Below are 12,784 nucleotides of genomic sequence, written 5' to 3' on the forward strand. Positions count from 1 at the left end.
TGCACACTGTTCATCACCTGGACCATCTGCAGGTGGGATAGGTGGCCACTTACATAGGTGCCACCCAGCAGAAGATGCAGCCCCACAGCAGCTAGCAAGTCGATCCTATCAGCACCCCATACACTGCTGCATACGGGCTTTACAAGAGGCGGGCATTATAGGGTGTGGGGGACGTGTACAGTATTTGACATTCTTGCTATCGAGGGCGTGCAGCGTAGGTTTACCAGGTTAATTCCCGGAATGGCGGGACTGTCGTATTTTGAAAGACTGGAGCGGCTAGGCTTGTATACACTGGAATGTAGAAGGATGAGAGGGGATCTTATTGAAACATATAAGATTATTAAGGGGTTGGACACCTAAGGGGTTAAAGGCAGGAAACATGTTCCCAATATTGGGGGAGTCCAGAACCAGAGGCCACAGTTTAAGAATAAGGGGTAGGCCATTTAGAACAGAGATGAGGAAAAACTTTTTCAGTCAAAGAGTTGTGAATCTGTGGAATTCTCTGAATGCATTCAAGAGAGAACTAGATAGAGCTCTTAAGGATAGCGGAGTCAGGGGGTATGGGGAGAGGGCAGGAATGGGATTCTGATTGAGTATGATCAGCCATGATCACATTGAATGGTGGTGCTGGCTCGAAGGGCCGAATGGCCTACTCCTGCACCTATTGTCTATTGACATAGTCAAACTAATTCTCCATTCGAAAAAATGTTCAGGTCGATTTCGAGGGAATCTGTCTGGGAAACGAGTGGATTTCTCCAGCCGGACTGTGATCTCTCCTGATCCCAATCTGCGCATAGATGAAGTGGCAGTCCCAGTGTTTGTGGCCAAGATCCTGACCTACCCCGAAAGGGTGAGTTCTTCTTGTAAGGTACACTTCTTCTCTTGATTTGGAGAGTACCTGTTACACATAAACGTGGTTATTTTTACTGCAGGTGACAAAGGCCAATCTGGAACTATTGCGAAAACTTGTGTGTAGCGGCCCTGAAGTCCATCCGGGTGCTAACTTCATTCAGCAGCGACACACGAATCTGAAGAGGTAAAAACTTACTTTTAGTTTTATGTACAGAAGAAGGAATTTTTTTCTTTACTATTTCCAATACAACTTGAAATATTGTTAGTTTATTTTAGGTGCAGTAAATCATTCATGTTCATGGTTACACTAACTCAAGTCAAGTCAAGTCAAGTTTATTTGTCACATACACATACACGATGTCCGTACAGCTCCTGTAGTCAGGATTGAACCCGGCTCTTAGGCGCTGTTGTGGTTTTATTTGAAGATGGACACAAAAAGCTGGAGTAACTCAGTGGGTCAGACGGCATCTCTGGAGAAATGGAATAGGGTCGAGACCCTTCTTCAGACTGAGAGTCAGGGGAAAGGGAAGTGGCAGATATAGACCGTGTCATAGAGAGATATTGAACAAACTAGACCAAGTGCACCCGTTGGGCCCAAACCTCTCCTGCATTGGTGAAGCACCCTTCCCTCCCCCTCCCCCCCCCACTCTTCCCTCCCTCCCATCCCCCCTCCCTGACCCCTCCTACTTCCCCTCCCCCCACTCCATCCCCCTCAACCCCCCTTATCTCCCTCCGTCCACCCCGCCACCCCCTCCCCCATCTCCTCCCCCGCACTCCATCCCCTTATCCCTCCCTCCCCCACCGTCTGCCCCCTCCTTCCCTTCCCTCCCTCCCCCCTCCCTCCCTAGGAGATAGATTTAAACTTTAAAATGTGAATAACACCGATTTCAATGAAACTTCTTCCATTAGCACCAAAGGGACGGCGGTGAGTAAGGTGGGCCTAAAACTATCGCGCTATCGTGTACCGTTTTGGCTGTAGTTCAGGAACAAACAAACAAACAAACAGACGAAAGTTTTAGTATATAGATGAAAAATATGAGTCGGAGAGCAGGAGGAATCACAGAGGGGAAGCAGCGAGAGAGGATGTTGCAGAACTCTCATCAGAGAGAGGAGAACTTCGAAGCAGGCATATCTTGAGGAAATTTTGCAATGGAGCAGACAAGATGTGTAGGAAGGAACTGTATTTAGTCTTATTCACAAAATGCTGGAGTAACTCAGCAGGTCAAGCCGCATCTCAGGAGAGAAGGAATGGGTGACGTTTCGGGTCAAGACCCTTCTTCAGACTGATGTCAGGGGGGGCGGGACAAAGGAAGGATATAGGTGGAGACAGGAAGACAGTGGGAGATCTGGGAAGGGGGAGGGGAAGAGAGGGACCGAGGAACTATCTAAAGTTGGAGAAATCAATGTTCATACCACTGGGCTGCATGCTGCCCAGGCGAAATATGAGGTGCTGTTCCTCCAATTTCCGGTGGGACTCACTGTGGCACTGGGGGAGGCCCATGACAGAAAGGTCAGACTGGGAATGGGAGGGGGAGCTGAAGTGCTCAGCCACCGGGAGATCAGGTTGGTTAAGGCGGACTGAGCACAGGTGTTGAGCGAAGCGATCGCCGAGCCTGTGTTTGGTTTCGCCGATGTAAATAAGTTGACATCTGGAGCAGCGGATGCAATAGATGAGGTTGGAGGAGGTGCAGGTGAACCTCTGTCTCACCTGGAAAGACTGTTTGGGTCCTTGGATGGAGTTGAGGGGGGAGGTAAAGGGACAGGTGTTGCATCTCGTGCGGTTGCAGGGGAAAGTGCCCGGGGATGGAGTGGTTTGGGTAGGAAGGGACAAGTGGACCATGGAGTTACGGAGGGAACGGTCTCCGGAACGCAGAAAGGGGAGGGGATGGGAAGATATGGCCAGTGGTGGGGTCCCGTTGTAGGTGACGGAAATGTTGGCGGATGATTTGTTGGATCCGCATTTTGTCTTATTTTGTCTTCTTGTAAACAGGTTCCTAAGATATGGAAACAGGGAGAAAATGGCACAGGAACTGAAATATGGTGACATCGTGGAAAGACATCTATTTGACGGAGATATCGTACTGTTCAATAGGCAGCCATCCCTGCATAAATTGAGCATCATGGCCCACATAGTAAGCGTTTTGTAAATCATGAACTACTGTGAAGGGTGGATTATTCATATTCTGGGCTCGCTCATTATGGGTGTATAATTGGAGTAGGTAACATGAATAAACCTTTCACATCAGCTAATTGAATATGGTACTGGAAAAATAATTAGATAAATGTGTAATTTAAAACCAAGCTAACATGTTGTGTTATTGATTGTTTTGACATATCTTCAAGATGTGAAAAATGTAAGATAAAAAGCAAGGGTAATCTGTAGCAGGAAATGATAAATGTAGAGGTTGACAAGATCAAAGAATGGGTAACTGCAAATACTTTATCGTTTTTATTTTGTCATCATTTTCAGGCCAAGGTAAAACCACACCGTACATTCAGGTTCAATGAATGTGTGTGCACGCCCTATAATGCAGACTTCGATGGGGATGAAATGAACCTTCATCTTCCTCAAACTGAGGAGGCCAAGGCTGAAGCTCTTGTCCTGATGGGGGTAGGTGTGATCTAACTACCTTGTTTACTCTTTTCTGACAGTACTTCGGAAGTTGACAGGTATTACTCCTGATTTTAATTTAACAAGGGGAGTTGTAAGGAACTCAATCAATGGGAGAGATTGGATACACTGGTGTGAAGCAGGGTGATTCAGGCAGAAATCCCCTCTAAAAAGAAATGAACGCCTCCAGATTCAGTGGGAAAATAATTGCAGATGCTGGTACAAATCGAAGGTATCACAAAAGGCTGGAGTAATTCAGACTGAAGAAGGGTCTCGACCCGAAACGTCGCCTGTTCCTTCTCTCCTGAGATGCTGCCTGACCCGCTGAGTTACTCCAGCCTTTTGTGATGCCTCCAGATTCAGGGACAGTTTCCTCCTAGCTGTTACCAGGCACCTGATCGGTCCTCTCATCAGCTGGAGTGTGGTCCTGACCTCCCATCCACCGCATTGGAAACCTTTGAGCCATCGTTACGCACACCTCCAGATTCAGGGAGTTTGTTCCCAGCTGTTATCATTCTATCAACAACTAGAGAGCAGTCCTGAGCTACTATCTACCTCATTAGAGACCCTTGATTCAATCTTTAATCGAACTTTACTGAACTTTATCTTGCACTGAACGTTATTCCCTTTACCATGTATATGTACACTGGTAGACACAAAATGCTGGAATAACTCAGCGGGACAGGCAGCATCTCTGGAGAGAAGGAATGGGTGACATTTCGGGTCGAAATATGTACACTGGATGGCTTGATTGTAATCGTGTATAGTCTTTCCGCTGACTGGATAGCATGCAACGAAAAGGCTTTTCACTGTACCTCGGTACACGTGACAATAAACTAAACTAAACTAATCGGATTTTATCTTGCACTAAATGTTGAACCCTTTATCTTTTATCTGTGTACATTGTGGACGGTTTGGTTGTAATCATGTATGGTCTTTCCGCTGACTGGATAGCACACGAAGAAAAGCTTTTCACTGTACCTCGGTACGTGCTAAACTAAACTAAATCCTGGCGGATAGGTGGCAGTGAATTAAACAGTCAGTGCAAAGCCAAACATTGCAGTGGCTGGAACTCTGAAGTAAAAACAAAATGCTGGCAATGCTCAGCAGGTCATACAATCTGTGGAGAAGGAAGCTGTGGACCTTTCAGGTTCATAACCTTTCGTCAGAACCAAGAGAACGTTAGAACAGGTGTTTTAGGCAAGGAAGTGTCTTAATAAAAGGGGTCTTTTCTGTACTTTGGTTTTTATGGCAATTAAGAATAACATACCTGGCTGAAGCTCGCAAGGTGAGAATCTCCAGTGAGTAAAGTGGCTTTCACCTGTCATTGCAACTGCCTTTGAAGCAAGAGATTGAAACTTTCTAACCTTTGTTATTTTATTTTACATCTCTTTGATTAGTGACTGCATTTTAAGCCACGTTGTTAATCATAACTTTTTTTAGTTCTATTATTTATCGATTAATTTTGCTCACTATGTGTCAATCTCTGAACCAGTCAAGATGTTCTGGTGCATAGTTCATCAGTGCATTTCTTTTCTCTTTAGACAAAAGCAAACTTGGTGACTCCGAGAAATGGGGAGCCGCTAATTGCAGCAATCCAGGACTTTTTAACAGGTGAAGTAAAGTTGAGTGTTTTTGTGTTAAAATCTGAGATTTTACTTGAGAGTTGGTTAAAAAGTAATGGAAATACTACACGCAAGGATTTAGTTTCAGGATTTATGTTCTCTGCATATTTACCTGAGCACAGCTGTATATATATATATATATATATATTTTTTTTTGTTTAAAGTCCTTTTGAGTAGACTTACATCTTTGTTTCTTTTTGAGAGGTTGTATAATGCAATTTGCTACGATCCATAGTAATCAATTTTTAATTTGTGTTATTTAAAAAAATCTATGAACATATTCATTATATCTTATTTTAAATGGTTGATTCTTAACAATCTAATCCTTAATTATCAATTTTTCTGTGTTGGATTGTTATTTTTAATAAGTTACCTGATAGGAAGAGAGAGAACATAATAGTTATTGATTGTGCATCGGCCTACTGGTACCAATGTCAGTTTCTCAATCTATCTTTGTTTTGGTAGAGGTGACTAGAAATCTTCAAACATGGTGCACTTTTTGTTTTGTGAACAAATGCAGAAACTAATCTAACATGGTTTCCATTATCAATTTCAAGTTGATCTTGAATCAAGCATGGCAGTGGTCTGAAACAATTTTAACAATCTTTTCCAAAGTAATTTCTGATTTCCAGTACTTGGCTGACATTTTGAGTCTATCCTTAACTAGAGCACACTAAGACTAGCAGAAGATTGATTTTTATCTCCCTCCCCCACCTAATGTTTCTGGATTGGGAATCCATGCTTTTCTAATAACAATATTCAATAGGGTGGCCACAAAATGCTGGAGTAACTCAGCGGGTCAGGCAGCATCTCAGGAGAGAAGGAATGGGTGACGTTTCGGGTTGAGATCCTTCTTCAGACCCCGTTTCGGGTTGAGACCCTTCTTCAAACAGGGTGGCAGTGTGTGCAGCCGTGCAGTTGCTGTCATACAGCACCAGAGACCCGGGTTCGATCCTGACTATGGGTGCTGCCTGTACCTAGTTTGCATGTTCTCCCTCTGCCCGCGTGGGTTTTCTCTGGGTGCTCCGGTTTCCTCCCACATTCCAAAGAGGTGGAGGTTTGTAGGTTAATTGGCTTCTGTAAAATGTCCCTCGTGTGTAGGATAGAACTAGTGTACAATTGGTCATTGGTCGGCGTGGACTTGGTGGGTTGAAGCCCCCTGTTTCCACGTTGTATCTCTAAACTAAACTACATTTGGATGTACTGCTGATATTCCGTGTAGTGTAGTGGCTCGATACTTAGCGGCTATAAAGATGCTCTTTTTAAAAAACTATTTCCCCCCCTTGTCTGTGCAGGTGCCTATCTACTTACGATGAAGGACACTTTCTTTGACAGAGCAAAGACATGTCAGATTGTTGCTTCCATTCTCGCAGGGAAAGATGAGCGAATCAAAATTAGTCTTTCACACCCTGCAATCGTGAAGGTAACACTTATTAAAGAAACTGAACTAATTCATCTTTGGCTGCAGAAAATAAGCCGGACGCTTGAATAGGGCTGTCCTTTGTGCGTTAGTTCCTAAGATGATAATAATAATAATAATACATTTTATTTATATAGCGCTTTTCATATACTCAAAGACGCTTTACAGAGATTTTGAGAACATAGGGAAATGAATAAATAGATAAATAAGTAAATAAATAAATGAACAGAGAAAGGAGACAGAGGGTGAGGTGACCTTCAGTGGTTGAAGGCAGTACTGAACAGGTGAGACTTCAGCGATGTTTTGAATGTGGTGAGTGTGGGGGAGTCTCTAACGGTTTGGGGTAGTGAGTTCCATAGGGTGGGAGCAGCGATGGAGAAAGCCCTGTCCCCCCAGGATCTGAGTTTAGTCCGGATGTGGGGGGATAGGAGATTGGCAGCGGCAGAGCGGAGGGTGCAGGTGGGAGTGTGCCTGTGGAGGAGGTTGGTCAGGTAGGATGGGGCCAGGTTATGGAGGGCTTTGTAGGTTATGAGGAAGATTTTGTACTGGATTCTCTGGGGGATGGGGAGCCAGTGGAGTTTATAAAGGACGGGGGTGATATGGTTACCACATATTCGGGTTATTTTGGATAAGGCACAATCACAGAATATTTGCAGCATAGATGAAGGCCATTTGACTGATCATGTCCACACTCACCGTCTCCCAGTGCTACTAATCTGTTCCTTCCATGGCCCCTTCCCTGTCGCCTTGCCAATCTTTTTAAATATATTTATCCAATTCTCTTTTGAAAACGACACAGAACCTGTCTCCGCATCAGCAGGCAATACCTTCCAGCTTCCCATTTTATACTTGGAGAAATGTAGTTGGTCGAGTTAAAATCCAACTATACCTCGACTCCATAGAAAATGTGTTGATTTCAAAGAACATTTTATAAGTGTACGGGATTCTCAAGTAGGTAAAAACGACCAAACAGTTTTCATTGCCTCATTTAAAGTGTTGGGCATATTAAGTGGCCTGGATTTTTACAGCACAGTGCAAATTTACAGTTAAATTCTTAGATTTTATATTGTAGTATAACAAACAGATATCTATTTTTGTGAGAGTATTATACCATATAGCCAAATTCATACTGCACGCTAGTCATCTCACAGATGAATTCATTCAGGTGCATTGCGCAAATCTGATTCTGTTATGATTGTTTTATGACTTTGGTAATAAAGAACTAAATGATAATTTGTAAATCCATCGTGGCAAATCGAGAGCTGGGCTTGGTGTGTGTGCTAACGTGCAGGATAATGTCAGACTGTCTCCTTCGCAGCCCGTGACATTGTGGACAGGGAAGCAAATTTTTAGTCTCATTCTCAAACCGAACAAAGACTGCCCGATTAATGCCAACCTGCGCACCAAGGGGAAGCAATACTGTGGGAAAGGCGAGGACCTCTGCTCCAATGACTCCTGTAAGTCATCACATCATCAGATCGCAATGGCAAGATTGAAAACAAATTGAACAATATTATATTCTCAAAAATGACTGTTTTTATGGGAGATACTTTTGTTACCAAAGGGTCCAAATTTGCTGCAGATTTGGTGTCAGTCAGGCTGGCTTCAAATAAAACTGAAAGGTGGACACAAAATGCTGGAGGAACTCAGTGGGTCAGGCAGCATCTCGGGAGAGAAGGAATGGGTGACGTTTCGGGTTGAGACCCTTCTTCAGACTGATGTCAGGGGAGGGGGCGGTCCCGCCCCCTCCTCTGACATCAGTCTGAAGAAGGGTCTCAACCCGAAACGTCACCCATTCCTTCTCTCCCGAGATGCTGCCTGACCGCTGAGTTAGACAATAGACAATAGGTGCAGGAGGAGGCCATTCGGCCCTTCGAGCCAGCACCGCCATTCAATGTGATCATGGCTGATCATTCTCAATCAGTACCCCGTTCCTGCCTTCTCCCCACACCCCCTGACTCCGCTATCCTTAAGAGCTCTATCTAGCTCTCTCTTGAATGCATTCAGAGAATTGGCCTCCACTGCCTTCTGAGGCAGAGAATTCCACAGATTCACAACTCAGACTGAAAAAGTTTTTCCTCATCTCAGTTCTAAATGGCCTACCCCTTATTCTTAAACTGTGGCCCCTTGTTCTGGACTCCCCCGACATTGGGAACATGTTTCCTGCCTCTAACGTGTCCAACCCCTTAATAATCTTACACGTTTCGATAAGATCCCCTCTCATCCTTCTAAAGGATGAGTTACTCTCTGCATTTTGTGTCTATTTTCTATTTAAACCAGCATCTGCAGTTTTTTTCCTATTCAAATAAAACTTGTTGTTTTGGCTATCATATCATATCATATATATACAGCCGGAAACAGGCCTTTTCGGCCCACCAAGTCCGTGCCGCCCAGCGATCCCCGCACATTAACACTATCCTACACCCACTAGGGACAATTTTTACATTTACCCAGCCAATTAACCTACATACCTGTACGTCTTTGGAGTGTGGGAGGAAACCGAAGATCTCGGAGAAAACCCACGCAGGTCACGGGGAGAACGTACAAACTCCTTACAGTGCAGCACCCGTAGTCAGGATCGAACCTGAGTCTCCGGCGCTGCATTCGCTGTAAAGCAGCAACTCTACCGCTGCGCTACCGTGCCGCCCAATCTGCAGTGCTTGACATTTAAATGTGATTTTGTACAACCTTCATTATATCATTGAATTTTGAACCCAGTGGAACACACATTGATATCTCTTTGGATTTTCCAGGATTGTTGTGGGTATCAGAGTAGACTATACGATGCGGGGCATACAATACACGACTAGACTGGTTGCAATATTCATGCACCCTTTTAATCTTTTTGCAAATATTTCCTTTATATTTGATATGGAACCATTTTTTAATTTCTTTAGTCGTAGGGTGGTGAATCTGTGGAATTCATTGCAACAGCAGGCTGTGGAGGCCAAGTCTGGATATTTTAAAGGCAGAGATAGATAGATTCTTGATTAGTACAGGTGTCAGGGGTTATGGGGAGAAGGCAGGAGAATGGGGTTGAGAGGGAAAGATAGATCAGCCATGATTGAATGGTGGAGCAGACGATGGGGTGAATGGCCTATTCTGCATCCTATCACTTATGAAGATCTGAAAAAGTGATCATGCAAATTGATGTAAGTAAGAAATTCATAGTTGCGTTTTTGGTATATTTATACACTCTTGACTTGACTCTTGATTCTTGTTCAGAAGGGCCCCTGACTAGTTAGTTATATAATGGCAGCTACAACATTAGGTCTTCTATAGTTACCAGTCCTAACCAAACGTAACATTGTCATTTTGCAGTTGTCGTCATCCAGAACAGTGAGCTGATGGCTGGGACCCTGGATAAAGGGACTCTGGGCTCGGGATCCAAGAACAATATCTTCTACATCTTACTGAGAGACTGGGGACAGATGGCAGCTGCAGATGCAATGTCTCGCCTTGCTCGTCTGGCTCCTGTCTACCTTTGTGAGTATTCGCAAGTAATAACTTATCTGAATACATAGTGAATTTATACAATTGATTATTTTAACATTCTATTTGCCAGCAATAACATTCACAAAGATAGACACAAAATGCTGCAGTAACTCAGCCGGTCAGGAACTACTCCAGAATCTAAAGAGTTTTGAAAAATTATCACTAATGCATCCACTATTTCTGGGGCTACCTCATTAAGCACTCTGGGATGCAGCCTATCTGGCCCTGGGGATTTATCAGCCTTTAATCCATTCAATTTACCTAACACCACTTCCCGACTAACCTGGATTTCACTCAGTTCCTCCATCTCATTTGACCCCCGGTCCCCTGCTATTTCCGGCAGATTATTTATGTCTTCCTTAGTGAAGACAGAACCAAAGTAGTTATTCAATTGGTCTGCCATGTCCTTGTTCCCCATGACCAATTCACCTGTTTCTGGAGAAAATGGAGAGGTGTAGTTTCGGGTCAGGACCCTTTTTCAGAATTATTGTAGGGGGGGGGAGGAACTGGAAGCAAGAAAAGACCAGTACGAACCAGGGCCGGCAACAGATCCCTATCCATTTCCTCCAGAGATGCTGCAGACCTGCTGAGTTACTTCAGCGTTTTGTGTCTACCTTTGGTATAAATCAGCACCTGCAGTTCATTTCTAGTCAATACAATTCATAGTCTACTGAAGTTATCTTTTTTCATTTTTAACAATGTAATAAATGTCTACAGGCTTCTTCTGCTGCTGCAAGTAAGAATTTCATTGTTTGGTATTCGGTACATATGACAATTAAACACACTTGACGATTCTCAAATGCACAGTTAAGCTAATATTCTGTCATTTTTAGTTATGGATACTTTGGGCCAAAATATGCCTAGTTTATTTTGGGAAAATATGTAATTCCAGATGTAAGCTAACCATAAAATATATTCGAAGGTAGACACAAAATGCTGGAGTAACTCAGCGGGTCAGCCAGCATCTCTGGAGAGAAGGAATGGGTGACGTTTCGGGTCGAGACCCTTCTTCAGACACGAAACGTCACCCATTCCTTCTCTCCGGAGATGCTGCCTGACCCGTTGAGTTACTCCAGCATTTTGAGTCTACCTTCGATTTAAACCAGCATCTGGAGTTTTCTTTCCTACATAAAATGTATTCCTTATCTAACTCATATTTTCTTCCAGTTCTTAATTTACCAAATCAATTCATTTATTTTGCTACCGTCTGTCGTTTATTTTCCCAGGAACAGTTATGCGGTCGTACCTAGTATTATAACTCCACTGTTCTGAGGGAGTATGTAACTATTCTGAAATTAGGCATCTACTGCAGAGAATAAGGGCCTTGAGTTTCTATAAATCAAAAAAATCAAGGGAACTGCACTGTCTTGGATACACCTGCCAATAACAAAACTAATTTACCTATTTAGGCTTTAAATTAGCATGTTTTAATTTCATTGTCTTTGCACAATTTCTATTTTGTGTTGATTTTTTGAGTAATTTTGCAGAAGCAAATTTTGCAATGAAAATCTTTACTTTTGACAGATGTGCCATTTATGTTCATGTAAATCAAACAGTTGGAAACCTAAATTAAAAGCGAAAACCATTTTGTTAAAAGCCTAAGACAGACACAAAATGCTGGAGTAACTCAGAGGGTCAGGCAGCATCTCTGGAGAAAAGGAAAGTCAGAGGAGAGGTGAACAAGAGATATGAAGAATAAACCTGCTGAGTTACTCCAGCATTTTGTGATACCTTAGAGATATGAAGAGGAACATAGAACAAATGAATGAAAGGTATGCAAAAGGACATACCGAAGGCAGCAACGATGACCAAGGACAGGTGAAGCCCACAGTGCTCCATTGTCGGCTGTGGAGAAGGTGATCTCTGGAGAAAATTGAGTTAAAAGCCAATTGGACAGGTACATGGACAGGAAAGGTTTAGAAGGATAAGGGCCAAAGGAGGGAAGTTTGGACTAGTGTGGATGGAGAGTCTTAATCGACATGGGCAAGTGGGCCAAAGGATCTGTTTCAGTCCTCTATGACTTTAAATGCCTAATTTTCCTCTCATATGTTTGTTTATTTAAAACATAGCCAATCGGGGATTTTCTATTGGCATTGGCGATGTGACACCAGGACGGGGTCTACTGAAAGCCAAGCAGGAGCTACTTGATGCTGGCTACGCGAAATGTGATGAGTTCATTGAAGCCCTCAATACAGGCAAACTTCAACAACAGCCTGGATGTACAGCAGAAGAAACATTGGAAGTAAGGAGATACCCAAAACTTGCATTCCAAACGTTTCCCTGATTATCTATTTCATGAACAGTTTATTCCTTTTAAGGTAGCCAAAAAATGCAGGAGTAACTCAGCAGGTCAGGCAGCATCTCTGGAGAGAAGGAATGGGTGACGTTTCGGGTTGAGACCCTTTTTCAGTCTGAAGAAGGGTCTCGGCCCGAAACGTCAACCATTCCTTCTCTCCACAGATGCTGCCTGGCCCGCTGAGCTACTCCAGCATATTTTGTCTACCTTCGATTTATACCAGCATCTGCAGTTTTTTTCCTACACTTATTCCTTTTAAGAATAAGATGGTGATTCCTATGGAAGACCAAATAAATTGGTGCCTACATTATAAAACAGAATGGGTGTGATATTTAATGAAGAAGTATGTCTTCCAGAAATTGGTCTCTAAAGTAATATACATGCTGTTTTTCCCCCAACATGTATCTTTTTAGCTGAAATCTCTCGAGTGAATATCAGTTGTTAAGGAAAATGGCTGGCTTCATTTCATCATACAACTGACAGTA

General features: G+C 43.3%; 1 protein-coding gene across 1 annotated transcript in view; it reads left to right on the forward strand.

The window, feature by feature from the left end:
• Positions 1-12,784, forward strand: part of polr3a (polymerase (RNA) III (DNA directed) polypeptide A) — a 61,680-nt gene that overhangs the window by 20,317 nt on the left and 28,579 nt on the right. The window contains exons 8-16 of the mRNA XM_078428388.1: positions 714-850; positions 933-1,036; positions 2,843-2,984; positions 3,323-3,463; positions 5,008-5,077; positions 6,384-6,511; positions 7,827-7,965; positions 9,830-9,994; positions 12,073-12,245. Coding sequence (XP_078284514.1) covers positions 714-850; positions 933-1,036; positions 2,843-2,984; positions 3,323-3,463; positions 5,008-5,077; positions 6,384-6,511; positions 7,827-7,965; positions 9,830-9,994; positions 12,073-12,245 — 1,199 coding nt within the window. The remainder of the gene's footprint in view (positions 1-713; positions 851-932; positions 1,037-2,842; positions 2,985-3,322; positions 3,464-5,007; positions 5,078-6,383; positions 6,512-7,826; positions 7,966-9,829; positions 9,995-12,072; positions 12,246-12,784) is intronic.

The sequence above is a fragment of the Rhinoraja longicauda genome, chromosome 35, assembly GCF_053455715.1.
Source record: "Rhinoraja longicauda isolate Sanriku21f chromosome 35, sRhiLon1.1, whole genome shotgun sequence".
NCBI classification, from domain to species: domain Eukaryota; kingdom Metazoa; phylum Chordata; class Chondrichthyes; order Rajiformes; family Arhynchobatidae; genus Rhinoraja; species Rhinoraja longicauda.